General features: G+C 58.1%; 1 protein-coding gene across 2 annotated transcripts; it reads left to right on the forward strand.

The window, feature by feature from the left end:
- NR5A1 (nuclear receptor subfamily 5 group A member 1) lies at positions 1-25,172 on the forward strand. 2 transcript variants are annotated; one of them, XM_017656258.3, is made up of 7 exons: positions 1-194; positions 4,097-4,209; positions 4,344-4,485; positions 6,464-7,089; positions 13,909-14,028; positions 15,885-16,032; positions 23,474-25,172. In XM_017656258.3, exons 2-7 carry the CDS (start codon positions 4,108-4,110, stop codon positions 23,719-23,721), a joined length of 1,386 nt encoding a protein of 461 aa, XP_017511747.1. In that variant the 5' UTR covers positions 1-194; positions 4,097-4,107; the 3' UTR covers positions 23,722-25,172. The 2 variants fall into 2 exon arrangements, with proteins under 2 accessions (XP_017511747.1, XP_017511748.1); XM_017656259.3 differs by lacking the exon at positions 1-194 and adding an exon at positions 1,122-1,326.
- Positions 25,173-25,466: the final 294 nt, after the last annotated feature.

Raw genomic sequence — 25,466 nt, forward strand, 5'->3', positions numbered from 1 at the left:
CCCCCAGGGCGGGGAGGAGGAGGAGGACGGACGGACAGGGCCAGCCTACTGTCCGCCTGCCGCCCGTGGTGGCTTGAAGAAGTTCCTGTGTGCCGACGGTCACCACTGCCCCACCTGGGCCACCAGAGCCTCCTCTTGGACCCCCGGTGCCCACTGTCCACTCTCATCCAGCGTGAGAGCTCGCCTTCTGCTCCGTAAGTGAGGGCCTGGGCCCAGGCCTCTAATGGCCAGCCTCCCTCCTTAGTGCCTCCCTGCGGCCTGTGCCGGCCCCTGCCTTCTCTGCTGAGGGACTGGTGCCCGCTGTCTGGGCAGGGAAGGGACCAGGGATCTCCCGAGACCTGCCCTCCCACCACGCTACCCCCTTTTTTTATCTGGGCATCTGGGCATCTGATGGGAGGAGCGAGGCCTCTGGGAACAGGCTTTGGGGGTCTGCAGCTGCCCTGCTGTACACTGGTGGCCGGGTGTTCACAGGGCCGTGCTGGCCTCTAGCGTAGTAGGCCATTAATGTGTCCATGGTCCCTGGGCCTTTGGGTCTCTGGGTCTCCTTGAATGCTTGTCTGTGCTGTCTCTGTGTCTCCGGGTGAATTTGTATGTTTGTCTCCACTGTCCATCTGTCAGTCCAGGTTCTGTGGCTGGGCCAGGTCAATGTTTGCTTCCCTGAATAGGTGGGTGACGGGCTGTGATTCTCCACATACTTACCTTGAACTTGGGGCTTTGTGGGGTGAGTGCAGAGGAGCCTGGAGCATCAACCCAGTGGCTCCCCACCTGTGCCAGTGGGGCCTCTGGCAAAAGGTGGGTGGGGGCAGAGGAAGATGAGAGGCCTGGGACCAGAGCCCAGGCCCCACCTCCATGACCCCAGCCCAGACTTGTGCTTTCACTGCTTGGTTCTTCCTCAACAATGTCCAGGAGGCCCCTGTGGGCTCCACCCTGGAGAAGCCAACTAGGGACCCCTAGCCCAGCGTTCCGCCTCAGCCCCCTCACTGCTCGCAAGCAGAGGTGGTGTCTCCTGTTTTCCACTTTCTGAGGGCCCCTCCTAGATGGATAGCTGTTCAGAGGCAGTAGTCCCCGCCTCCAGCTTAGGCAGATGCTACTGTGTCTCTGGCTGGGGTGGGGGTAGGGGTTCTGCAACTCACTTGGGCTTTGGCTCGCTCTCCTCCTTCCTCACAAGATTCCTTCGTGGCGTCCCACAGAAACTACAGAACCCTTTCTGTAGTGTCATTCTTTTCCATTTTATATTTGGAGAAACTGAGACTTAGAAACGCGAAGTGACCTGACAGAGCTTGCGCAGAGCAGGCTGGCCGAAAATTCCTCCCTTCCTACCGCGGGGTGAGCAAGATGAGGAGTGCTCTGCGCAGGGTCTCCAGGCCCCGGCTTGCAAGACCAAGGCGACAGCGCATCCAAAGTCAGAGGCCTCAGATTGGGGACCCAGAAGAAGCTGCCGCAGCCAAGGATCCGAGCCTTCAGATCTGGGCCTTCAGATCTGGGCCCTTCGGTTGCGTCGCTGCGTACTCATAATTGTGGTATTTCCCTGCTTGATGATCGGGGCTTTTTGGCCTCACTGCCCTCTACACTCTCCCACCCTAGGTACCCGAGGGTCGCAGGGCAAAATCAGAGCAGGCTCTTCCTCTCTCTGGTCGCAATTTTTTCATCTGACAACTGAGAGTAACCGACCGGGTAGACGTTCCTCAGCCTGAGCAATTGCTCAGCCCACCCAGTCCAGGGATCCCTGTGACCCAGGGGCTGCCCGGTGCACCCCCATTTCCCACCCACCCCCACCCCCGCCTCCAGCCAGGGTTGGAGCACCGCAGGCGAGGCAAAGGGGCTTTTCCTGCTCCCGGGCTCTATTCTCCCAGCTCCCCGCCCTCGGTGCCTTCGGGTCCTCACCAGACCTCAGAAAACTCGCAGGGTTGAGATGAGCACGATTTCCATTTGCAACCCAAGCAAACTGAAGCCCATGGAGGAGAAAGGGTTTGCCCCAGGTCCCGCAGCTGGTACTACTGATTACCCCCGTAGTGCCAGGCATGTGCTTTGCTAGCGCCAGCTCGAGTGATCCACACGACACCCTCTTAAGGAAGTCCAGTCGTCATTCCCACTTCACAGATGAGGAAACTGAGGCCTGGAGGTAGGGGAGAATCGCTTAAAACCCCAGTGAGGAAGTGCGGTAGGACCGAGCCGAGAACCTGGTTTCTAGCCTTGAACTGGTGGTGCCTTAGCCACGAGCCCCCCGTTCGCCCTGACCCACGTTCACGCTGCAAAGCGACCGGCGCCCCCACGGTGGCCCTTGCCACGACGAAACAGGATTTGCGAACGGGCTCGCCTCCTTCCACCCAAGCGGGTGGCCCGAGGCTCCCAGGAGCCCAGCACCTGCCCGGATTCCGGGGCGGCCGGGCTGAGGGGGGCGAGGGTAAAGGCGCGGACCGGCCAGGTGATAGAGGAGGGCGCGGGCCTGGCCTCCGCCCCCGGATACCGCACGCGCTGATACAGAGCGGCCGGCCGGGCGCCTCAGGTTCGCGCAGCGCGCATTGGCAGCGGAGGGGCCCGGGTCCCAGGTGCGCCTCCGAGCGGCCCTGGAGGCGGCAGGGGGCGGGGAGGCGAAGGGGGGAGCGCCCAGGCCCCGCGCCGCCAGCCCCGCGCCCCCGCCTCCCCGCCCCCGGCCTGAGCGGCCGTCATCGCGGGCGGGCGGCGCTGCGCCCGGGTGCGGCTCATCGCCGGCGGCGGCGGCGCGGCCGGGAGGTGCGGGGCTCCGCGCGGGCGGGACGCGGGGCGCTGCTGCTCGCAGGAGCCGCCAGGTGGGCCCCGAGCGGGCCGCGGCCGCCGTCGCACCCCTTCTCGCTACCCGAGCCCGGGCTCTGCGCGCTTCCCTTCTTGGGACTTCGCCTCGCCGCCCGAGGTCGCTCCCCGGCCTCGGTACGGCCTCCTCGAGCCCGCGAGGTCTCCGCCCGAGGTCTCTGCTCCTGGCTCCCTGCCTGCGACTCTACGCCGGGCGCCCACCGCGTCCTCTGCGTCCTCTTCGCCGGCTCTCCGCCCGACGTCCGGGTCTCGGCGGCACGGGCTGCGCCTCCAGTTGCCGTCGCTGCCGCGGGCTTTGTCCCTCCCAGCCCGGGGCCCCGCGGCACTGCGCTTTCGGGCTCTGTCCCGGAGCCGTCGTGTTTCTCCTCCGTCGGCCGAGCCCTGTCTGGGTCCGACTCCGCGGGGCCACGCCGCGCAGGCCGGGCTCGCGGGTCCGGCCGCTTCCTGCTCACCTTCCTCATCCCTGGCTGGGCGCCTCCGTCTCCCCAGGTTTTCTCTCGGTGTCTCTGTCTCTCTCCGCCTCCTCCTCGCCCAGGTTTCGTCTCTAGGTGTCTCGGGCTGTCTCTTGTCTCCCACCATGTCTCCGTCTCTGCGTTCTCTCTCGGGTTTCCCCCGTAGGCCTCTGTCTCTCGGTGCCCCTGGCATCTCTCCCCCTCTCTCGTGATCGCTCTCTCCTCCCCGGAGGTTCTCTGACTCGGCATTTATGTGTCTCTTTCGGCCTCGGATACTCGTTGTCTTCTGTCGCCCCGGGGTGCTTCGTCCCCTAAGCAGCGTGGCTGATGTCTCTCGCTCTCGTTTCTGCCCGTCTCTCCGTCTCTGTCTCTGTCTCCCGCGCCCCTGTCGGATCCCCAGAACACTCGGGCCCCTCTCTGCCCGGGTTCGTTGGAGTCTCCCTCACGGCCAGCCCATCTCGTTTTCTCAGGATCGGGGTTTTGTTCTCAGACGAACGAATCCAGATCGAAGCTCAGCGAATCCGAGGGTCCCGGATCGGGCGCGGCGGGGACAGCGCAGGACAAGCCCCAGGGAGGGGCGGAGAGCGCAGAGAGGGAGCATGGAGACAGGGACAGTAAAGGCGAGGCGCGGGGGGCTGACCGGGCCCCCTGACGCGGACTGCTCGGGGCGCTCTGACGGGCGGCCTGCCACGGGCGGCCTGGACATGGGCCCTGTCGCGGGGCAGCAGGCCGGGCGCGCAAGGAGTGCGCGGTGGGGGCTCGGGCCGCCATGGTGCAGGCCCGCTGGACCCAGGTCTGTCGCGCTGCCAGTTGCCGTCCGGCCCGCGGTGACCCTCTCCTCCCTCCGCATGCAGACGCCGCGGGTATGGACTATTCATACGATGAGGACCTGGACGAGCTGTGCCCCGTGTGTGGGGACAAGGTGTCCGGCTACCACTACGGGCTGCTCACATGCGAGAGCTGCAAGGTGAGCGGGGAGCGGGCAGCCGGCCTGCAGGGTGCGGGCGCGGGGCACTGGCTGTGGGCAGGTCGCAGGGCAACCCCAGCCCGAAACAAGGAGAGGGGCCGGCGCCCCCCCGCGCTGATGACCCTCTCCCCCAGGGCTTCTTCAAGCGCACGGTGCAGAATAACAAGCATTACACGTGCACCGAGAGCCAGAGCTGCAAGATCGACAAGACACAGCGCAAGCGCTGTCCCTTCTGCCGCTTCCAGAAGTGCCTGACGGTGGGGATGCGCCTTGAAGGTGCGCGCACCCGACCGACCCCTGACCTCTAACAGAGGGGCAGGGGGTGGAGAAGGGAGAAAGGGTGAAGGGAGGGCACCACTGGCCTTCTTAAAGTTTCTGGGGTCGGGCAGTTTTTCCTTACCGTGATATTAGACCTCTGCAGGTGGGGTGAGAACTGGTGCAGGTTGGGGAGGGGATGCATGCAGCATCAGCTTGGTTGGGGGGTTGAGAAGTGTCTGAAAGTGAGCCCTAGGGAGGTGACCCCTCTCCCCTGCCCCTGGCCTGGGGCAACACAGGAAAGAGCCCTGCCGAGCTCCCCCTCTGCCCGCACTACACACCCCCATTGACACCCACACCAGCCAAAGCCAAGACTTCCAATACATTCAGTGGAGTGCAAGTCCCAGTGTCACCACTTACAAGCTGGGTGATATTGGGAAGTTCCTTAACCTCTCTGAGCTGCAGATTCCCCATCTGGAAAATGGGCCTTCCTTCTTGCATTAACATGTATGAAATCTCCTAGTTCAGTGCCTGACATGTAACAAATGCTCAACAGGTCAGCTATTACATTATCTGTCCATCATCACCGTCTGGCATCACTTATCCCACCTGCCCATCTGTTCATCTGTCCATCCATCCAAAAGATTCCCTCAGTTCATGCACTCCTTGGGTGAGATTCCTTTCCTCCATGTTCTTAGCCGGGCCTTGAGTGGGTTGGGGAGAGAACTATGGCCCCCAGAGGACCCAGGCCCATCCTTGCCTTCCCACCCCCCAACCCTATCTCCCAGTCCAGAAAGGAGGAAAAAATGTTTCAGCAGGAAAGACTCAAACGTTTTGAGGGTTGTTAGGTGTAGGCTTCTATCCTGCTGGCCCCAGCCTGGCTGTACGCCGAGCAGGCAGCTGCTGGCTCAAGTTTTTAAACAATGTAGTAGTAGCTCTGAGAGCTGCAGACCACAAGTCCTGCCACCTGGAGGAAGGTCTCCCGGATGGGAGGGGGCTGTCTGGCTCCCAGCTCCAGGCCCTCTGAGGGACCAGGAGAGCTGGTATTATGAGCAGCAGAAACCCCTGGTAGGGCCTAAGGGAACAGAGCTGGGCTGTCCATCCAAGGGTGGGAATATTGGCTGGGCAGGCCCCCAAGACACATCCCTTACTAGGCACCACCCTCTCCCTCCTGCTCTTCCCTTCTCCCAGAGCGCAGGGTGGGGTCCTGTCAGAGCAGGGGCTGGAGCCACACCACAGCTGCAGAGACGCATCTGCTGGGTCTGGCTGGTGACACCCTCTTGGCCAGGCGGAGGGGCATCTGGTCATCAAGGGAGGTTCCTTCCCCCAGCACAGAGCCCCAGCCAGCCTGAAGCTCAGCCTCAAATTTGAAAGCAGTAGGGGAAGCCTGAGTCATTTTTCAGTTTTCAGTAGGGTGTTTGACAGAGTCAGGCAGTCAGTCAAGAAGCAACTGGACACTGGGGACCCAGCTGTTGATAAGGCTGCCCAGGGCCCAATTCCTGTCGCCATCTCCCCATCAGGCCCCATGTGGGGCACCTGAACCCATTACTGATTCCCCAGGAGCTCTCAGCTCACCCAGGGTGGATGAGGCAGGACATCTGGGGTGAGGACAGTGGTTTCTGCCTGGGTCCACCCAGGAACACTGGAGGTGGTGGCCTCAGGGCTGGGTGTTCAACAGGCATTAGACAAGGCAAGCATTGAGGCAGAAGGAATATCAAAGGGAGGAGATAGGAAGAAGACATGCCACACAGAGGAGCAGAGAGATGGGGAAGGTGGAGGGGAAAGAACATAGGATCTTCCAAGGGATGACCTGCAAGGGTGAACAGGGCCTTGAACGCCAGGCTAAGAAGACTGTGTTCATTTGCAGAGAGTGGGAGCCACGAAAGAGTATTGAGCTGGGAAGTGACACAGTCAGCTCTGTTTGGGACAGATCTGTGAGTGGGGTGGCATAGTGGGTGGCTTGGAGTGGGTGAGCCTGATCCTCTACCTCTGCCCACAGCCGTACGTGCTGACCGCATGCGGGGTGGCCGGAATAAGTTTGGGCCCATGTACAAGCGGGACCGGGCCCTGAAGCAGCAGAAGAAGGCACAGATTCGAGCCAATGGCTTCAAGCTGGAGACGGGCCCCCTGATGGGGGTGCCCCACCCACCCCCTCCCCCACCGGACTACATGCTGCCCCCTGGCCTGCATGCACCTGAGCCCAAGGGCCTGGCCTCTGGTCCACCTGCTGCACCATTGGGTGACTTTGGGGCACCAGCACTGCCCATGGCTGTGCCCAGCACTCACGGGTCACTGGCCGGCTACCTCTACCCCGCCTTCCCTGGCCGTGCCATCAAGTCTGAGTACCCAGAGCCCTATGCCAGTCCCCCACAGCCTGGGCCACCCTATGGCTACCCAGAGCCCTTCTCTGGAGGGCCTGGTGTGCCTGAGCTCATCCTGCAGCTGCTACAGCTGGAACCGGATGAAGACCAGGTACGGGCTCGTATTGTGGGCTGCCTGCAGGAACCGTCCAAAGGCCGCTCCGAGCAGCCTGCACCCTTCGGCCTCCTGTGCAGGATGGCTGACCAGACCTTCATCTCCATCGTGGACTGGGCACGCAGGTGCATGGTCTTCAAGGAGCTGGAGGTGAGTCTCTCTCCCCGCTGGCTGCCTGCTGTATCTGGAGTGTCCTCTTGGCTGGGAAGGCCTCAGTCTCACTCATCTGTTGTATGGAACCCTCCTGCCCACTGGCTTCAGGCAGTGTCTGGCAGCAGGGAGGCCTCACTGAGGCCATAGAAGAGAGTTTCTGGTCCATCACAGCCTGGCCCCTCTCCCACCTCCTCACTCACCCCCTCTTTCTTCTCGCTCTCTGTTTCTTGAGTATCTCTTACAGCCTCTGCTTCTTTTATCTGCCTGTCTCTCTGTGTTGTCTCTCTTCCCCTGGTGAGCTGTCTCTCTGCTTTGTGTTTCTTCAGCCCCTTCAGTCTCAATTCTTCTCCCAGTCTGGGTCTCTGTGGGCATTTATCTCTCTTCTTCCGAGACCCTGTGCTCCCCCAAAGGACTAGTTGAGTCCTTAGGAGATTGTCTCTGGCTTCCCCAGCCCAAAATCAATAAGGGGGTCCAACCCCTCGGAGGCCACCCATCCCTGCCAGCCTCAGATGTTATATATGGGGTCTTAGTATCTCAGAGTTTGGTATATTCGTGGGGCTTCTCCTTCCCAGCTAAGGTGAAAGGTCTTGCTGTCCCTGTATCTCTCACTCATCATGGTTGGTTCCATGTGGTAAGTGTGTGTCTGTGGGTGCAGGGGGAGCTGGGTAGGGGGATAGATGGGGCAGTGCAGGGCCCGATGCTGATCTTGCCAGCCAAGGCAGCCTTCCTCTGCTGTGACAATTTGCATCCCCCTGGGCTGAGGTAACTGCGGCTAAAGTAAGCAGAGAAGCCACAGGAGAAACTGAAGCCAGACAGGGAAGAACTGCCTAGTCCCCCTGCCTAGGGGCTTGAAGGGCCAAAGCCTGGGAGCTGTCCCTCTAGTGCCCTGGCTGCCTGTGATCAGGGTGTTCTGCCAACCTCAGAGGCCCCCAGGCCCAGCCAAAGCCCATCCCTCCCTGGCCTGGGAGTTTGCCTTTCCCAGGCCAATCCCCTTAGCTGTTGCGGGACTGGGTGTAAACAGCAGGACCTGGTGGCCTCCCTGCTGGGGCCACAGCAGCCTTGAGCAGCATCTTAATTGCTGATGCCGCTGTGCCTGGGCTTCCTCCAGGGGCATGTGGCCGGATGGGCCTGGGGCACTGCTTTTCTGCACTGGGAATGGGGCAGGGCTGGGGAGATGGAATGGCGGGTAGTCACTGTGAGCCCTTGAGGCATCATGAGGCTGGGGGACTGGGTTTCTCTGGGAGTCAGGAATTTATGGTAATGGCTCCTACTTCTACTGTGGAGAGCCTGGGGATGCTCCATGTGTTTGTCATGAGGTGGAGCTTCTCGCCCTGCCCTCTCTCTGGGCCCAGTTCATGGATTGGACAAGAGGCAGGGCCTTGAACAATCCCATCTGCCTTCCACTGATGGCTGGAAGCCCTGGTGGAGGAAGAGGATCTCAGAACCCTTGGGTTGGTTGCCAGCTTCCCCTCCAGACTTCCCATTAGCCCCCTGTGCAGAGGGGAGGAGGAACAGAACATTCCTGGACTTCCAGAACCCTGGGTCCAGGGGCAGGGCACTTCCTCTGGCCGCCTTCCTAGTCTCCCGGGGGTTTTCACGCAGGATGGGAAGGGCTTTTGTCCCAGCTTTGCTGAGTGTTTTTTCCTGCTTCTGGCTTCTCTGTGGTCCAAACTTTCCTGCTTCCCCTTCCCAGAATCTTTGAATCGAGCCCAGGAGCATGAAACATGGTCACCATCCCCTGTAAAGGAGCCTTGCAGATGAGTACCAGCCCAGCCCTTTGAAGGCCCCTCATCAGCCATGTGGAACTTCTTCCCCACTGGTCCAATGAGCCCTGAGCGGGTACCTGTTTGAGGAGCCAGAGATGAGGAAGCACAAGAGTGGGAAAGGTGCTGAGGGATGCTATTCTCCCTTTTGACTGACTGTCATTTCCCACCTCCAGGCAGGATGCATCTTAGGAGACAGAAGAGGGGGGCTCTCTAGCTCTGAGAGTGGGATAGCCCTTGGGCTGGGTACAGGGAACACTGAAATGAGCTGGACCCAGGAGGTTGTCAGGCTAGAGGAGGAAACAGACATGCATATAAACAATGCCAGTGCAGGGTGCCTGGGGCTCTGAGAGCAACGGACAGAGCCAAGGGGGCCCTAGAGCAACTGCCTCTATCTAAGGAAACCAGGAGTTTCTTTGATCTGTGTCCTTTCAGAAAGCAGTCTGAGAAGGTTAAGGGCATTCTAGGAAGTGGGAATAGTATAGGCTGTAAGACCCAGAGTGTGAAAAGACATTACGTGTCAGGACCAGGTGATCCTATGAGGCAGGGCTGGAGAGGTTGGCAGGGCTAGAGGCAGAGCTTAGACCTGGAGGGGGGCCTCTGGCAGTGGGGGGCAGGTGGCCTGCCACACCCTGGAGCAGGGAGGGCTCTTACCACAGGCCCAAGCTCTCCACAGAGGCCCACCCAGCCCTCGGTGATGCTGATGACATGTTGCTGCCCTGGGGAAGGCCTGGGGTCTTGGCTGAACTGTCGGGGAGGCTGGGAGCCTGGACGTTCGGGTCTGGATGCCCTCTTGAAGCTCTCCTCCTCCATCTTCTTTCCCAGCTTGGATGACCCTGTGTCTTGATTTTTCCATCTCACACAGTCATGGCATGTTAGATCTGACAGTGGCACAGAAGTTAATAACAAAGACCAGAATTGGAGAGGCCTGTGTTTTAAGTTCCACTCTGCCAGCTCTGTCACTTACCTGGTGTGTGACTTCAGGCCAGTGATTTTGCTCCTCTGGGCCTCAGTTTCTTTATTTTTAAAACAGGGGGAGTTGAAATAATACTCACCTCATAGGATTGTTGTAAGCACTTAGTGAGCTAGGACATTTATAGAATTTAGCACAGGGCATACCACACAGGAAGTGTTTGGGAAGTGGGAGTAGCAGCCTTCCTTATTGTCTCCCTCTACACAGTTTTAACTTTCCTTGCAGGTAGTATACAGTCCTGGCCAGGAAGGGTGAGAAAAGGTACATTGTATCCATGCTCCCCTGAGCAGGTTCTGGAAGAAGATGGGGGCCCACTTTGCCCTGGGTTTCTAAAGCAACTTCATACCTGCAGGTAGCAGAACACCTGTCTCTGCTGCTTGGTGGGGGGGCAGCGTGTAGGCCCAGGCAGGCAGCCTGTCTGGACAGTTCCTGTGAAGGACAGGCCGGGAGGATGCAAGATAGAAATCAGGGAGGGGGAGGCGAGGGCCAAGAGTGCCTAATGACCCATCTTGACATCAGTTCACCCTCAACATTCAGCTCCGAGGCCCCCACTTGGCAACAGATTTAACTGCTCAGATATATGGTTTCATTTAAACAGCAGTAACTCTGTCAGTCCTGGGCTGACAAATGATGGCCCGTCGACCACTCGGCTGGGAGAGTGCCGCGGCCAGCCCGTGGCATGTCAGCCACTGGAGAATTACAGAGCCCCCTGGCCTTCGGCTGCCAGACTGATCAGACCCCAGGGGGCTCCAGAGGGGGGCCTGCTGGGAGGGAGGTCAGCTCAGCACCCATAAATACCCCTTCTCCAAGGCAGGCTGCAAGGTGTCAAGGCTCCAGGAAGATTTGTGGCAGACTGGCAGGAGAGGCGGGTGGCTAGTGGGCTGAGCAGATAGGCCAGGCCCATGAGGGACCCCAGGGCTGGGGATGCACAAGTCCTTGTTCCCAGGGCCGCAGGGAGGCCTGGGGGCACGGGAGAACCTTGCTTTAGGGAGAAACCTATGGAAAGTGAAAACCAATCCTCTTTGGTTAAGTGAGCCTCTTAGCCACCTGCTTTCCTATGGAGAGGGGCTGGCAGTTACAGCCTTCTGGTTTTCTTTTAAATAAAAAAAGTGTGTGTGTGTGTGTGTGTGTGTGTGTGTGTAGGGAATGTTCTGGAGTTTGGTGTCTTTATGTGTCCATCTGCCCATCTAGGGGAAGAACAAGTAAGTCTGGCAGGAAAGACTGCTTGGCTGGGGGGCAGGTGGGAGCCCAGACCGGGTCAGCGTCCGGAAAGAGCCAACTGTGAATCCACAACTGCTGCTGCTGGTTCTTGGTTCCTATGTTTTCTCTCACTAAAGGAGGGAGGATTTATTTTCCCCATTTCTCAGAACAGGAAATTAGGGCAGAGGAGGATGCCTGGCTAAGTTGGGAATAAGACAGAGGGCAGAGGGCACCTCAGCTTGGCCACCATAGGCCACCTCTCCCTGCCCTGCCACATCTATTAGCCCTGTGGGCAGAGCTGCCCACTCCTGCATCTGAGGTCTGTGTACAGAGTCTGCTCCCACGGCTTGGCCGGCTGGGTCATTGTGACCCCTGTTGCTTTCTGCCTGAAGCTCAGCCTTCTTATCTCCTAATTCTCCCCCTTATCTCTTGCCTTTCCACCTCCCCATCCCATGTTCCTTCAATCCGGACACAAGGGTGTCTGCTCCCGGGCCCCAGTTAGGTCGGGGGGCAGAGCCCAGCTCCGAATGTCCTCCCTCCTGCTCTTCCTCCATCTGGGCTGTCGAGGTGGGCCAGTGTGACTCCCTGGCGAATGTACCTCCTACTTGGGCTTCTGGAGTTCCTGGGGTCCCCAGAAGACCAGCCCAGTTAGGGGCTTCTGGGCAAAGCCCAGCTCCCTGTGGTTACCTGAGGTGAGCCTCTGTCTCCTTCTCTGCCATGGGCAGACTCCGCAGGGCAGAGTTTAGGAAGGAGTCCTGGGGCTGGGGACGGGGCCTGGCCATGGGCACGCACTGAGCCCTGTCTCCCTCCTTGGAAACTGGTGGGAGGCCTCTTGACAGCACTTCTTCCGGGACTGGCCACTTCCTGGGGCAAGACGGGGAGACGTGTCTTTGTGGCTCACCCTTCCCGGTTCTCAGTCTCTCCTGGCCCCGCCAATCCAGGGCTCCCTATGGCTGAGTCTGGGGTCTCCCTGGAAGGGTGTCCTGTTCTAACAGTAATGGGGCTCTAGGAAGAAGCTTCTGTCAGGAGAGGTTAGAGAGGTGTGAGTTCTTGACAGAGAAATGAGGTGAGGAAGGGAGGGTGGGAGGCTGGTGATGCGGGGCAGGGCAGAGACAGACCTGCCATCTTGTCTCAGCCATGTGGGCCTGGGAAGAAGTAGGCAGGCAAGGCCTGGAGGAAGCCTGACTGTGTGTCCAGCTATTCACTTTGCTCTTTGTCCACTATTTCTCTCTCTCTGCATGAGGACAGACCCCACACAACCAAAGGAGAGGAGGGGGCTTCTACCCTCCAGGAAAGAGTATTCATTGGGCTTGGGCCAATTGCCCTTGGGCCAGGGGCTGCATGGACCTTTCCAGCCTCTGGTTTGGGGGTAGTTCCTCTGTGTTCTCTTTGCACGGCTTGAGGAGCACATATTTATTCATAACCGCTCGCTGACCCCTGCACAAGTGTTGGGGGAAGACTGAGGCCTGCATTCTGCCATTAGATGTGGCAGGTGCCATGTCCAGAGGATGGTGAGGGTGCCATGGAAGGAGGAGGGGATGGGGAGGGCATGATGGGGGAGGTAGCAAGTATGCCCTGAACCCCTGGGTGGCCAGGGTGGATCTTCTTTCACACCTGGTGGTTAAGAGCACAGTTCTGGAGCCAGACAGAGCGGTGTGACCTTGGGCAAGTTCCTTGTCCTCTCCTCATAGATTGGGGATCACAACAATGCCAGGCTCCTAGGGCCAAGTGTTAGCTTTACGGTTTGCATTTGCCCAGGGCAGTAGGTGCCTGGGAAGTGTGCACTGGGTAGATGGTGGCTGGCTGGTGAGCCGCAGATGCTGGGAGGGACTGGAGTCTGTATTGTGTCTTCCTGAGATGACCTGCAGTGCCCCGCAGTTCTGAGCACTCAGGTGAGCCCAGTATTTGTCACTGTGAAGAGTTGTGGAGTAAGAATGCCAGGCCTGGCCCTGGCCTACCTCTGCCCCCCTGTGGTCCCGGGAGAGGCCCCCACCTTCTCTGGTGGTAGAGTCTTCAGCTGGTTAAGTGAGCCATCATTGAGTTTAGGCCAGGGGGTCCCTGAGGCCATCCATGGTCCTGAGACCCACTCACCACTGTCACAAGTGTGCACTCTTACCATGATAGAATGTATTGGTCCCCAGAGTGGAAGGACACCCCACAGAGTGGCAGCCCCTGCCCTTGCTGAGACCGCAGCCTGGGTGTTCGGAATCTGCCCTTTTGTGTAGTTCTCTTCCTGCTTCAGACGTGAGACCAGTGCCACCCGCCGGCTCATTCCCTGGGCCAGACCACAGGCCAGGCAGGCCCTTCTTTCTTCTCATAACCCAAAAGCCCCGCATATGGGGCCTTTGTTTCCTCTGCAGGGCTCAGTTTTGAGTGATTAAGGCTGCTAGAGATGTGAGCACAGGCCAAATGGGCACAGGGCTAAAATTACATATAATCTTCCCATGCATTTGAGGAAGTCTTCACAAAACACATTCATAGACATTATTCACTAACATTTATTGAGGGCTTAATATGTGCCAGGCTACCTGCCAATAAGTTTTCCATTCTACAGATGAGAAAACTGATGCTCAGAAGGTTACAGACCTTGCCTACGGTTGGTCATACAAGTTGTAAGAACAGAGCTGGGGCCTGAAGCCAGGCCCATGCAACCCTTCATTGGACCTTGCACTTTGCTAGATAGACAAAGGTCCACCTTCATTGGACCCTCTTACTATTTTGCTAGATGCCTGCCACACTTTGCTGAAGTAGACAGATGGGCAAACTGGGCACAGAGAGGTTAAGCACGCTGCCCAGATCACATACTCAACTGAGCCTCTGAACTGAGAGTCGGGGGGAGGAAGGTCCCCAGCTGGAGCCCCATGTGCCTCTCCCCTCCAGGTGGCCGACCAGATGACACTGCTGCAGAACTGCTGGAGCGAGCTGCTGGTGTTCGACCACGTCTACCGCCAGATCCAGCATGGCAAGGAGAGCAGTCTTCTGCTGATCACCGGGCAGGAGGTGACTGCCTGCAATGGTGCCCTGCCCCCACCCGTGGCACCTCCAAAATTCCGGGCCCAGAAGTCTCAGGCCTCTCTAGGGCTGGCCCTGGATACCCTGAGCATTGGCCCTTTCCCTAGGTTCATGGGTACCCATTGGCCTGGCTTCTTTCTGACCAGCCCTGGCCCTGGCCTTGAGAGGAGCCAGCTCCTGGGAGCCCCGCTTCTGGGGGAAGCAGCTTGGGGATGTGGGGAGGGTCAGGGGGGGCCTCTTGGAGGAAGTGATGGTGGCACTGGGTCTTAGAAAAATAAATCAGGGTTAGTCAGTTAGTGACAGGCAGGCCCCACCTCCACCATGGGCAGAGGGGATAGCATAGGCAAGGGCTTGGACAGGGAGGTTTAGAACGCCCGAGCTGCTGGGGTCCACAGGTGCATGGGTGCTGCTATGTGGGTCTGGGGGGCCGGAGGCCTTGGGGGTGGGATGAAGTAAGAGATAAGTATGGGGGTGTTTTTTGGAGCTGGGTTAGGCAAGACCTTGAAGGCCCTAAATCCTAAATGAATGAATGAATGAAGGGCAGAGGGGAGTGGGTCCCAAAGATCTCAGTCAGAATTTGGGCCGCCTGAGAGCAGGGAACTGGGGGTACTAGGCTGGGAACCAGGGACTCCTGAAATTGAGCAGGGAGCAATAGGAGAGTTTAAAGTGGGGGAGGACGTGGCCAGGTTATATTTGGTGCAGCATGTTGAGGGGGTGAGATGAGAGGCTTGGAGGAAGTGGAGGCACTGCTCAGAATGCTGGAAGCCTGGGAAGGGACAGTTCAAGGTGGAGGTCCCCCAGCTGGTGACAGGAGGTGTAGGGGAAAGAGAGGGCAGCAGGGAGAGGAAGAAGTGGGGGATGATGTCCAGGCTCTGGCCTGCTGGAGGAAGCAGCTCTCCTGGGGGTCACGGAGGAGTGGGCTTGACAGGTGCTCTAGGGGGTGGACCTGAGGCCCTGCTCCCCACCTCCTGCCTCCAGCGCACGTCCTTTGTCCTCATCCTCAGTTCTCACCCTGGGGGTCTCTTAGGACATCAGGGCCAGGGGAGAGCTGGTCCCAAGGGTGAGTGCCAATGAGGAGCGTGAGGTGTGGGAGTGTTGGTGTCAGCCCGTGTCAACATGTGGGTGCAAGTCTCTGAGGCTGTGGGAATGCCTGCTGTATGTGTGTTTGCCTGTAATTTCTTGTGCAAATATCTCCATACATGCAAGTGTGTGGGTGTTGAGTTCTGCCTGTCACCATGTCAGTGGGAACACATACTTGTCATGTGTCTGTGTTATCCTGTGATGTGAGCATACAAGGGTGTGTGTGTCTGTGTTCGCTTAGGGAAGTGGGTGGATGATGCTGTGTGTCCACGTGTGTGTGTGAACAAGAGCTGAGAGTGACCACACCCCCAGTCTGAGTGTCCACATGTGGGTGTGAGGGGACTCGGGCTGCCATGTGGCCCTGTCCACGTGTACCCAGGCAGGTCTGCCCCCCCGGCTCCCACACCCAGCAAGATGTGGCATCCGCGGCAGACACCACACAAAACACAAAAGCCGCTTGTACTGCTGGGCCTGGCGGCAGTTCTTTGTGTGTGAAGGACCCTTCAGCTCTCCCTCTGCACCCACCTGCCCCACTCTGCGCTCTGTTGCTGCGGGGGCCTGCAGCTCAGCACTGGCAGTGTGAGAAGAGCTGAGGAGGCTGCTGGAAACCCAGCGGATGCACACCCCTGTACCCCCGCCTGACCCCCAGCCCCTGTTCCATCCACGCCTTCCCTGGGCCCTGATCAGAGCTTCTTGCCCCTGCCCTGCTGCCTGACCCATGTCCTCTGCCTGGAGCCCTCTGACCCTGTCCTCTACCCGGCCAGGTGGAGTTGACCACGGTGGCTGCCCAGGCAGGCTCCCTGCTGCACGGCCTGGTGCTGCGGGCACAGGAGCTGGTACTGCAGCTGCTCACGCTGCAGCTGGACCGCCAGGAGTTCGTCTGCCTCAAGTTCCTCATCCTCTTCAGCCTCGGTGAGTGGGCCAAGCGAGGCCTGCCAGCACAGGGGCGAGGTGGGGCCAGGACCCCTCCCTGAGTGTATGAGGGCATGAGGGGATCTGGCCCAGGGCCTGGCTCTTAAAAGGGAGGTTGTTTCTCTCTGGGTCTCGGTTTGGAAGTACAGAGGACCAAGATAAGACCTAAGACTTGCTCTTTGTGGGACAGTGCATTCTCTTCTGAGAATTTTGTACATTCCTGGCTGAAAGCCCTAGCAGAGTGCTCATGCCACCTCCAGAAAGTGCCTGCATCATTTCAGGAGCTTCTGTCCCTTGGCCCCCATCCTGGCTCCCTGTTTTCCCTAATTCCTTGTTTTAGGGGGCCCACATTTTGACGCTGTGCTCTTCGGTGCCCAGACCCCTTTGTCCATCTACTCACTCACTCATTCATTCATTCTACAACCACTTGCTGAGCATCTGTACTGTGCAAGCCATGGGCGGGTGGCGGGGGGTGGGGAAGGGAGGGGACAGAGTGAACAAAAAGACTCCCAGTCGCTATCTTCATGGAGCTGAACCTCTCTGGGGGAGAGACAATAAACATAATATGCTTATTAAAAAAACACATAAATAAATGAAATGATTAGTAAAACATGCAGCCTAGAGGATTATGATGAATACCCAGGAGGAAAATAATGCAGGGAAGGGGCAGAGGGCAAGCCCAACCCCTCAGCCCCCCTCCCCAAGGGCCTGATGTCCCCACACATCACCCTCCTGACTGGGCCGTTGGGGCTGCTCCAGTCTCGACCCTCTCCTGGGGCTCTCGCCGGGCCTGCCTCCTCTGTCCTTCACCCAGCAAGCCATCTCCAGCGCGCTCCCTGTTCCCTATCAACATAGACGTTTTCTTTGTTATCGGGTGGCTCCCAGTCCAGGAGAGGCTTCCAGCGGGCGCAGTCAGGGCTGGAACAGAGACAGGAAACCAGCATGTAGAGCAAGGGCTCTGCCTGGAAGGCTCCCTGAAAGAGGGACTTCTGGGCAGGATCTTAGAGGATGAGTAGGAGTTTGCTGAGGGAGGGGATAAATCTTTAGAGGAATAGATGGAACAGAAGAGTATGAATCCCTCATCACCTAGGGCAAGGGCAGGATTGAGATGTCGTCTCTGAGGCAGATGGCATCATAGCCAGACTGGTGACGGTATGTCTGCCCAAGAGTTGGGGGATCTGAGGAAGCAGAGGAGAAGCAAGCTGGGAGAGGAGGGATTTGTAGTGAAGTATTAACTGTGGGAAGCCCGGCTCAGGTCATGGCCATATGGGTGGGTACTGGGGCTGTGTCTCCTGACCCTGGAACAACAGGCTGGGGGTGGCAGGGGACAACCACGGCTGGGTGTGGGGACAGAATCTTGGGCAGCCAGCTAGCCATGACCTAACGCCCTTGGAGGAGCCCCAAGGGCCCAGGCCAGGCTGGCTGCAGCTGAGGGGAGCCCCTCCTTCCTCTGTCTCCCAACCTGCTGTGTTCTGGGAACTGCCTCCTGCCAAAGCCCTGGTTATGTGTGGTTGGGGGTGTGGAGATTCCAGAAGTTCTGTGTGTGTTTGTGCCTTTGTGTTTGCATCTCTTGTTTTCACACAGGTGCCAAATGAGAACTTTTATAGGATTGTGATTTTTTATGTGTCCTGTGTAGTTGGGATTGACAGGGGTGATTTGGAGGCAGAGGTTATTTGGAGAGATGGGTGGTGCTTGGGGGCACATAGAATTGGAGTGTGGGATCTGTGGCAGTCTGGGTGGTTTGTGAGGTGACAGCTCTTGACCTGACTGCCATCAGGAAGCTACCAGGGAGGTCCTGGGAAGGGTTGGGTGGAGGGTGGGCTGCCAACCACCAGTCTCCTTGGCCAGGGCTCTGTCTATCCTTGAGTACCCCTTGCAGATCAGGGACCAAGGGTTGGCTTTGCAGATGCACCCCCCCCCACCCCTCGCCTGTGCCTGAGGCACACCTCTGCAGCTCCCAGCCCCTCTTCCCAGCAAAGCCCCCAACATGGAGGACTCTCAGGACTGCCACAGCTCTGGCCAACACTGGGTGATAAAGGCAGGACTCCTCCCGTGGGGCTAAGGAGGACAGCCAAGCTGAGCCCAGCTCTCTTCTCCAGGGTGCAGACGAGTGGCGGTGCTCAGAACCATGAGTGCTGGGCCCCTCCATACTGCTTAGCCTTCATTCTGTGTTCCAGAGGAGGCAGCAGCCAGGGCCTGCAAGAGCAGGAGTGTCTACAGTGCTTGGCTGGAACAGACTGGCAGGGCAGGGCAGAGGGGCGATAGAGTGTGCTTGTGTGCACACATGTGCGGCGGGCTAGAACACCTGGATTCTCAATCCGGACTCTCTGTCTGTGTGCCCTTGAGCAAGTTGCTCCCATCTCTGAGCCTCTATTTCCCCATCTGTAAAATGACCGTCATAATAATCCTTAACTTGCTATGAGGATTTAATGAGTGGATTCCCCAATGTGCTCAGTGGGTGGCCTGGTCCCTTGGGATGTGAATCAATATTGTTTTCATCGTAACTATCATTATTGAGTCAGTGAGCAAATGAACAGGTGAATTAATGAAGGAGTCAACCTCCATCTTTATTGCACTTTGTCTGGCATGGTGCCTTTGTCTTTGGGGTGAGGGTCATGGGTATGGTTGAGACGGTGGATGAACACCCAGCCCAGCAGGCCAGAAACACTAGTGAGGCTGAATCTGGGAGGGGAGGACAAGAAGGCCCAGGGCCTCATGGGGGAGCAGTGTGAGTCAGGGAGGCCATGAGGTTGCAGGTTAGGGGAGGAGACTGGGCAGTTCAGTGTGATCAGGGTTGGGCTAAAGAGGAGAAACCAACTACACCCAGGATATCAGGGAAAGCTTCTTGGAGGAGGTGTCTCTGAGCTGGGTCTTGCAGTTTGAGAAGGAGTGTTCTGGGTGAAGCAAAGCAGGTGATAGCAAGGGCATTGCAGACTGAAGGAACACCTTGTGCAAAGGTATGAAGAATCTGGAAAGTTTGTCGTGGCTGTGGGGCAGGGGGAAGGTGAGGAAGAGGCTGGTAAGGTGGGCAGTAGTTGAGCTGTGCAAGGCTTTGAATGCCAGGCCAGGTACCCTGAACCTTCCCTTAGGAAGGATTTCCATCAGGGTGTAACATGATCAAGTTTGCATTTTAGCAACGGCAGCCTGGGAGAAGGACGGCAGGTAGCCACGCAGAGCCCTGTAAGAGGCTAGGCCTGGAGCTGGGGTGAAGTGAACGTATTTAGGCATGATGAGGGTAAGGTCTGCCCAGAGTCTGGAAGGTGGGAGGGGCTCCTCCATGATCCCACCCAGACCTCCCCAGCTGAGGCCACAAGGGATCTGTGGCCCAGAAAGGGAAGGCCATTTTCCCAAAGATCTCCGGCGGGCACGCCGGGCGGCACCCTTGGGGCAGCACCTCCCTGGGCTGGGCAGCCTGAGCTCTATGATGACTTCCCTCCATCCCGCCCCACCCGCCGCCCTCTAGCCCTCTCAGCTCCTCCTTCTCGCCTGCCTCCGCAGAAGGGTGCCATTTGGCGTCTAAATAGCCGTCTCAGGCAGGCGCGGACGCAGGTAAGGAGGTTTAATTAAAATTAGTGCCTCTTTCCTGGCAATCGCGGTGTTTATGAAGATGGGCCCGGCTGGCATTGTTCCTCAGAGGACTTAATCGAAGCTTAATGGATTGACCTAACATTCGATTTCCTGACTTCCATTGAGGCGAGGCAGCAGCATTCCCTTAAGCGTTTGCAATTTACCCACTGCTCCGCGCCAACAAAAGGCGGCCTGAATAGCAGCCCCACTCGAGGGGCCATTGTACGCGGGGGCGCCTGCCTGAGTCACCGCTATTGGGACAACATTCTTTATGCCTCGCTGGAATGAAAGGATTATTCAAATATTCAATTAAACCGTGAAAAGGGGGCTTTTCTGAGAACCTGGGGGCCCCCAGCTCCACAGAGCTGGCAGGCTGCTCTCTGGGGTGGGGGTGCCATCTTCCAGCCTTCTCCCACCTCCCACGTCCAGGACTGCCGAGAGCTGAGCAGGCTTGAAGACACATGCAGGCTTTTCTCGAGCGTGCCCACCTCCAGCCTGCAGCAGCTCAGGACCCAGAGGTGGGCACAAGGATTAGGTTCAGTTCTTGGGTGGCTAGTGAGTCAGAGGTTAATTTGCCCCATTTTGCAGATGACAAAATACTGAGACTCAAAGAGGGGAAGAGACTTGCCCAAGGTCACCCAGCTAGTGGTGGACCTGGGATTTGAACCCTTGACACCCTGAAGGGGAGTCTCCAGACTGTGGGACCCTTGCTCCCATGTCTAATAGAAGAAGGGCACAGTTCTGTGGGATGTTGGCTCTGTCATATCCGTTAATCCACAGGATCTTCACAACAGTCCCTTTAAATGGAGGTACGGGAAGGCTCGGAAAATGGGCAGGATTTGACCGTGGTCTCTTCCAGATGAGGAGGAAGTTGAGTCTGAAGTCCGGAGTAGCCTCTCTGAGGAAACCTAGGGCCCCAGGGGTGGCGGCCCTTGGATAGGACAACAGGGTTGGGTGAAACCTAAAGTTATCATGTCCAAACTGCCAGGAACTGATGATCAAGTGGACCCCACCCCTGCTTGCCCAAAGGGCTTTGAGCCAGAGAAACCTGGGTTTGAATCCAGACTCTGGCATCTGTGTGTTCTAGGCATGCCCCTCTGTCCCTCTGCCTGGGGGAATGTCCTTTCCTGCCTGCCTGGGTGTCTGTGGGGTTAACTGAACTGGATTATGGGTGCCCAGGAAACTGGGTCCACTTATACTGTAGTTGTTGGGGCTCAATCAGTGACTGTGCTTCCCTCCCCCAGCTCTGCAGCCCACCTCACGGGGACACAGGGGGTTCCCATATGCAAAGAGCAGCTGGACTCATAGAACTGCTGGTTGTGGAGGGGGGAGCACCCCTGAAAGCTGTCCTTGTTCTGTACCCACGCCCTGCACTACACCCTGCTGTTCTGTCCAGTGCTGCTGAGAACAGTAAATCCTGGTAAAGCCGAGGCTCCGTCCTCCCAGCCCCCTCCCATCCTGCCTCTACTGCAGCATCCTAACCAGTCCTTCCCCCCACCCTCCATGCCCCAGCTGTTTCCTCTGGCTCCCTTTATGGCCCTGTGGCCTTGAGCTGGTCCCTACCCTTCTTTAGAGCCCCCACCTCCTATTGTGAATTGTCAGAAGACAATGTCAGGAGGATTGCCCAGCCCCAGGGATGGTGGGTAATAAAGGTAGAGGGGAGAGTATTGTGTTGGAAAGAGGTTGGGATAGGGATGGGAATAGTAGTTACCTCTTGCACCTGGAAGGCCAGCCAGGTGGGGACACTTCCCATGATCTTTGAATGTGTCTGGATCAGGCCAGGCTAAGGAGCAGGGCTGCTGTGTACAGCTGGGCAGGTTGTTCACTGCACAAGGGCACGTAGGCAGGGGACAACTAGGAGCTGAAATCCAGCTTGTATGTCCCTCACCAAGCTGTCTCTCTGTGGATAAGAGGGAGCCTTTCTAATTGGCACAAAGGTACCTTTTAGGCTAATGATGACCCTGGAGGGGGAGGAAGAAAATGATCCTGGCTCACTTTTTGAAGGGAGATGTAGAGACAACGGGTGGGGGTGGAGGATCGGGGCCAGATCCTGCCATACGCCTTGGGCCCAGCTCGGGTTTCCCTAAATCCAACCTTGGACAACACAGGCCTCGGAGGGCATGCTGGGGGTGGCTGAGGATCAGGGTTGCCAGGAGCATCAAGCCCTCCTGGCGCAGTGGGTGTTAGGAGGGATTAGAAGGGCCAAGGGCTGCACATGCTGGGCTCTGGACTTCCCCGCAGTAGCAGGGCTGGGTGATGGGGGCAGAGGGGAAATGGATGGAAGGCCATTTTCTGAGCCTCTGGACACCACATCCTGGGAAAGGCTGGGCTAGGATTTGGGGGTGGGAGACCAAGGGTGTGGCAGAAAGAGGCCTGCAAGCATTGATGAAGGCTCGAGTGACAAGGAACTGACCCTGTCTGGGTGCCCCTTGGGGCCAGGCACCTGTGTAGGTTCTGCACCCAAGCTCTCACCCCTGCAAGGTGGGCACAGCCCTATCACAGAAGAAGAAGGCCTTTCACATCAGGAGAGGCTGGGGCACAAGGCTGCTGCCCCTAAGTGGTGGGCTAGGATTTGAGCCCCCATCAATCTCACTCCACAGACTTTTTTTAAATCTCTTCACTGGATCTTGCGTGCTGGGAATGCATTAGTCACTCTCCCCTGTCCATGACAGGACTGATCGTTGGTCCACACAGAGCCAACCACCCTCCCTCCCTCCCACAGGCAGCCATTCTTTCATGGTTAACCAGGGGCTTCTTGTTTGTCCCTGTTCTTCCATAATGTGTGTGCGCTGTGTACAAGCATTTTACATCTATGTACATGGCTCTGCCTTATGGGTCTCACCCCCCATCTTCCTTTGTTTGTTTCCTGCTCAGCCCCAGGATTTTAGGGAACCCTCTGACTCTGCTATGTCCGCTCCACTGCTTCTGTTCCCCTCACAGGACCACATGGCCATGCGGGTCACCGCCCCCTCACTGTAAATGCCGCTGCAGAGGACATCTGTGACCCCCCAGGGCCCCATGAGAGATCAGAGGGTAGCCCAGAGGGGTGCCTGTCACTCTAGAGTGGGGCCACCAGTGCATGGACTTGAGGCGGGGCGATGGGACCCTGGAAGTCCTGGTGCGCCTCTCTGGTGCCAGTGCTGCTGAGGGGACAGTGGGGTTGTGATGGGGAGCTGATGGTGACCACCACGGAGACGATGGTGACCAGATGGTTCTGGCTATGGGGATGGGCCTGGCGTTGATCGTGGCGGTGGCACAGAGGGGAGTGGTGTGACAACCAATATATTTGGCCTCATCATGTGCCGGGCTCTCTTCTGAGCGCCTTCCACATACCAGCTCCTTGAATCCTCCCAACAGTCTTGTGAAGTAGACGCTCTTGCCACGCCCTCTTTGCAGATGAGGAAATTGGCAGGTTAAATAACATGCCCAGGGATAGATACTCCTGGTGAAGTTGGTGACGTCTTGGTGAAGCTGGAGGTCTTCGTCACAACCACTGTGACGATGACAGTGCCAGTAGTGATGGTAACAGGTGGTTGTGGCTGGGCTGTGTCTGTGGTGACCATGGGATGTTGGTGGTGGCAGCAGCACATGGTGGTGCTGTCCGACTCCAGTGATGATGGTGGTGACAGTGGTGGTAACAGGGTGACTGAGGTGTGGTTGATGAGGACAGCAGTGGTCGCATTGGGGCAGAACACAGGGATGTCGCATCGGTGACTGTCAGTGGTGGCAGTGTCCATCCCCCTTGATGACAGCAGTGCTGGTGACACGGTGGTTGCATAGCCAGTGGTGGCAGTGCCCATGGTGTTTGTGGTGCTGCTCTGGTGGCTGCTGACGTGCGCGGCTGGTGGTGGTGACAGAGCCCCTCCCTTTGCAGATGTGAAGTTCCTGAATAACCCCAGCCTGGTGAAGGATGCTCAGGAGAAGGCCAATGCCGCACTGCTTGATTACACCCTGTGCCACTACCCGCACTGTGGGGACAAGTTCCAGCAGCTTCTGCTGTGCCTGGTGGAGGTGCGGGCACTGAGCATGCAGGCCAAGGAGTACCTGTACCACAAGCACCTGGGCAATGAAATGCCCCGCAACAACCTGCTTATCGAGATGCTGCAAGCCAAGCAGACTTGAGCCTGGGCCGGGCAGGGCCGGGACTGGGGCCGGGAGCACGGCGCAGCCGCCCCTACGGCCCTCCAGATGGTTTATTCTATTATGCCGACTAGGAGCCCCACCCTGTAGGCCCCTGCCCCTGAGTTCTCTGAAGCCCTGTGTTTGGGAAGGTGGGTGAGAGTGGGCAGCGCCTGGCTGAGGTGGGGTGGCCCCCACTGGCCAGAGAGTCCCCAGGAGGCAGTTGCTAACCGCCCCCACCCGGCCCCCTGCTCCCAGCTGTCTGTCCTGGAGTCTGGAGCAGAGGTCCAGGGAGGAGGTTTGCGATTCCCTGGTGGGCCTCAATGTCTCTTGGGTCCAAGGTTATCCCTTCCCCATCTCCTAGAAACAGAAGCAGAGAGAGGTTGAGTGGGCATCAACTGGGGGAGAAGAGAGGGGCTGCAGAGCCCTCTCACAGCGACCAGGAGGAAAGCCCTCTGCTTTGAAAACCAGAGATGACTGAGTCTGCAGAATTGGCCAGGGATGGCTGGGCCCCAGAGGACACTGGGAGACGGGGTAGGACCAAATGACCTCCCTAGCCTTTTCTCCCACCTGACTTCTGCAGGGGAGAACCGTGACACATTATCTGAGAAGAACTTTGCTACAATCATCTTTCTATCCCTGCCCCACCAGGGGGGAAGTTTGGCACAATCGGCGTATCAGCCCCACCCATAGTTGGCCAGCCCAGGCTGGTATGTATTTGTGAGGCTGTAGCCAAGAGTTTCTTGTTTTGTTTGTTTTTTAACCTAGATACTCCTTGAAAGGTGTGTATGTTGGGGGCAGGGGACAGATTTGGGGATTGAGGCTGGGATTTGGTATTGGCACCTAGTACAGCCCATGTTTCTCCCCAGACACCCTCATACCAAGTACCCCATGGGTGTGCTGGGTCATCATTTCTGAGCCCTGACTCCAACCCAGGGAAGAGCTGTTGCTGGCCCCCACCCAATTAGATGAATAGCAGGATGCCTTTTGAGGGGGCTCAGAGGCTGTGGGAGGGGGAATATGGGTGAACTTGAGGAGAATGTATGGGTCTCCAGGTCAGGGACATTGCTGATAAGCCCCTCCCTCATTGGCCCCACCCCACTGGGTCCCTTGCTGCATATCTTTGAAGCTGAGCCTCAACTCCCTGGCCTCCTGGCTCATGCCCTGAAAGAAACTCTCCAGGGCCAGGCACCAGGGAGAGGCCTCGGCTGTCCTCTGTCACTAGGCTGGGCATTGCTGTCTGTCTTGCTTTCATGTTGCTGTTGTAGCTCGTGCTGAGCCTGCCCACTTGGAGGTAACTAGGCGTCCCTGCCCCCTGCCTTCCCTGTCTCGGGTCCCTCCCCTGCCCACTGAAATGTGCACCCCTGCCAAGGCCAGAGACCCACGGCCCCCAAACAAGTGCCCTTAAGAATCTCCCCAGCTCCCGCAGCCCTGAAATAAATTTTGCAATTAGTTTCCAGCTCCCTTTGCCTATACACATGCTGGGGCCAAGGCAGAGCCTCCTACGTGGGGCTGGGTGGTCTAGGGTGACAGTGCTCTGACTGGGATGCAGTCTACACTCTATAAGCTTTGCTTCAAAACTCTGGGGAGGTGGGCTGGGGTGGGGAACTGGGGTGCGGGAACAGCAGGCGCTGCTGTGGAGCCTTTGACCCCACCGTGTCCCTGGGACCCTACCCGAGAGGCCTGGAAGATGCCTGGGCCTTCCAGAGCCTCAGCCTCAGCTCCACCTGGCTCTGCATCTCCACGGC

This window comes from Manis javanica, chromosome 2 (genome assembly GCF_040802235.1).
Source record: "Manis javanica isolate MJ-LG chromosome 2, MJ_LKY, whole genome shotgun sequence".
NCBI classification, from domain to species: Eukaryota; Metazoa; Chordata; class Mammalia; order Pholidota; family Manidae; genus Manis; species Manis javanica.

Bases quoted from the DNA above. Each gene is read 5' to 3' on its own strand.
- NR5A1 (XM_017656258.3), top strand. From the start codon at position 4,108: ATGGACTATTCATACGATGAGGACCTGGACGAGCTGTGCCCCGTGTGT. The intron at 14,029-15,884 runs GTGACTGCCTGC...CTACCCGGCCAG, and splicing joins TGCTGATCACCGGGCAGGAG to GTGGAGTTGACCACGGTGGC. The intron at 16,033-23,473 runs GTGAGTGGGCCA...CTCCCTTTGCAG, and splicing joins CCTCATCCTCTTCAGCCTCG to ATGTGAAGTTCCTGAATAAC.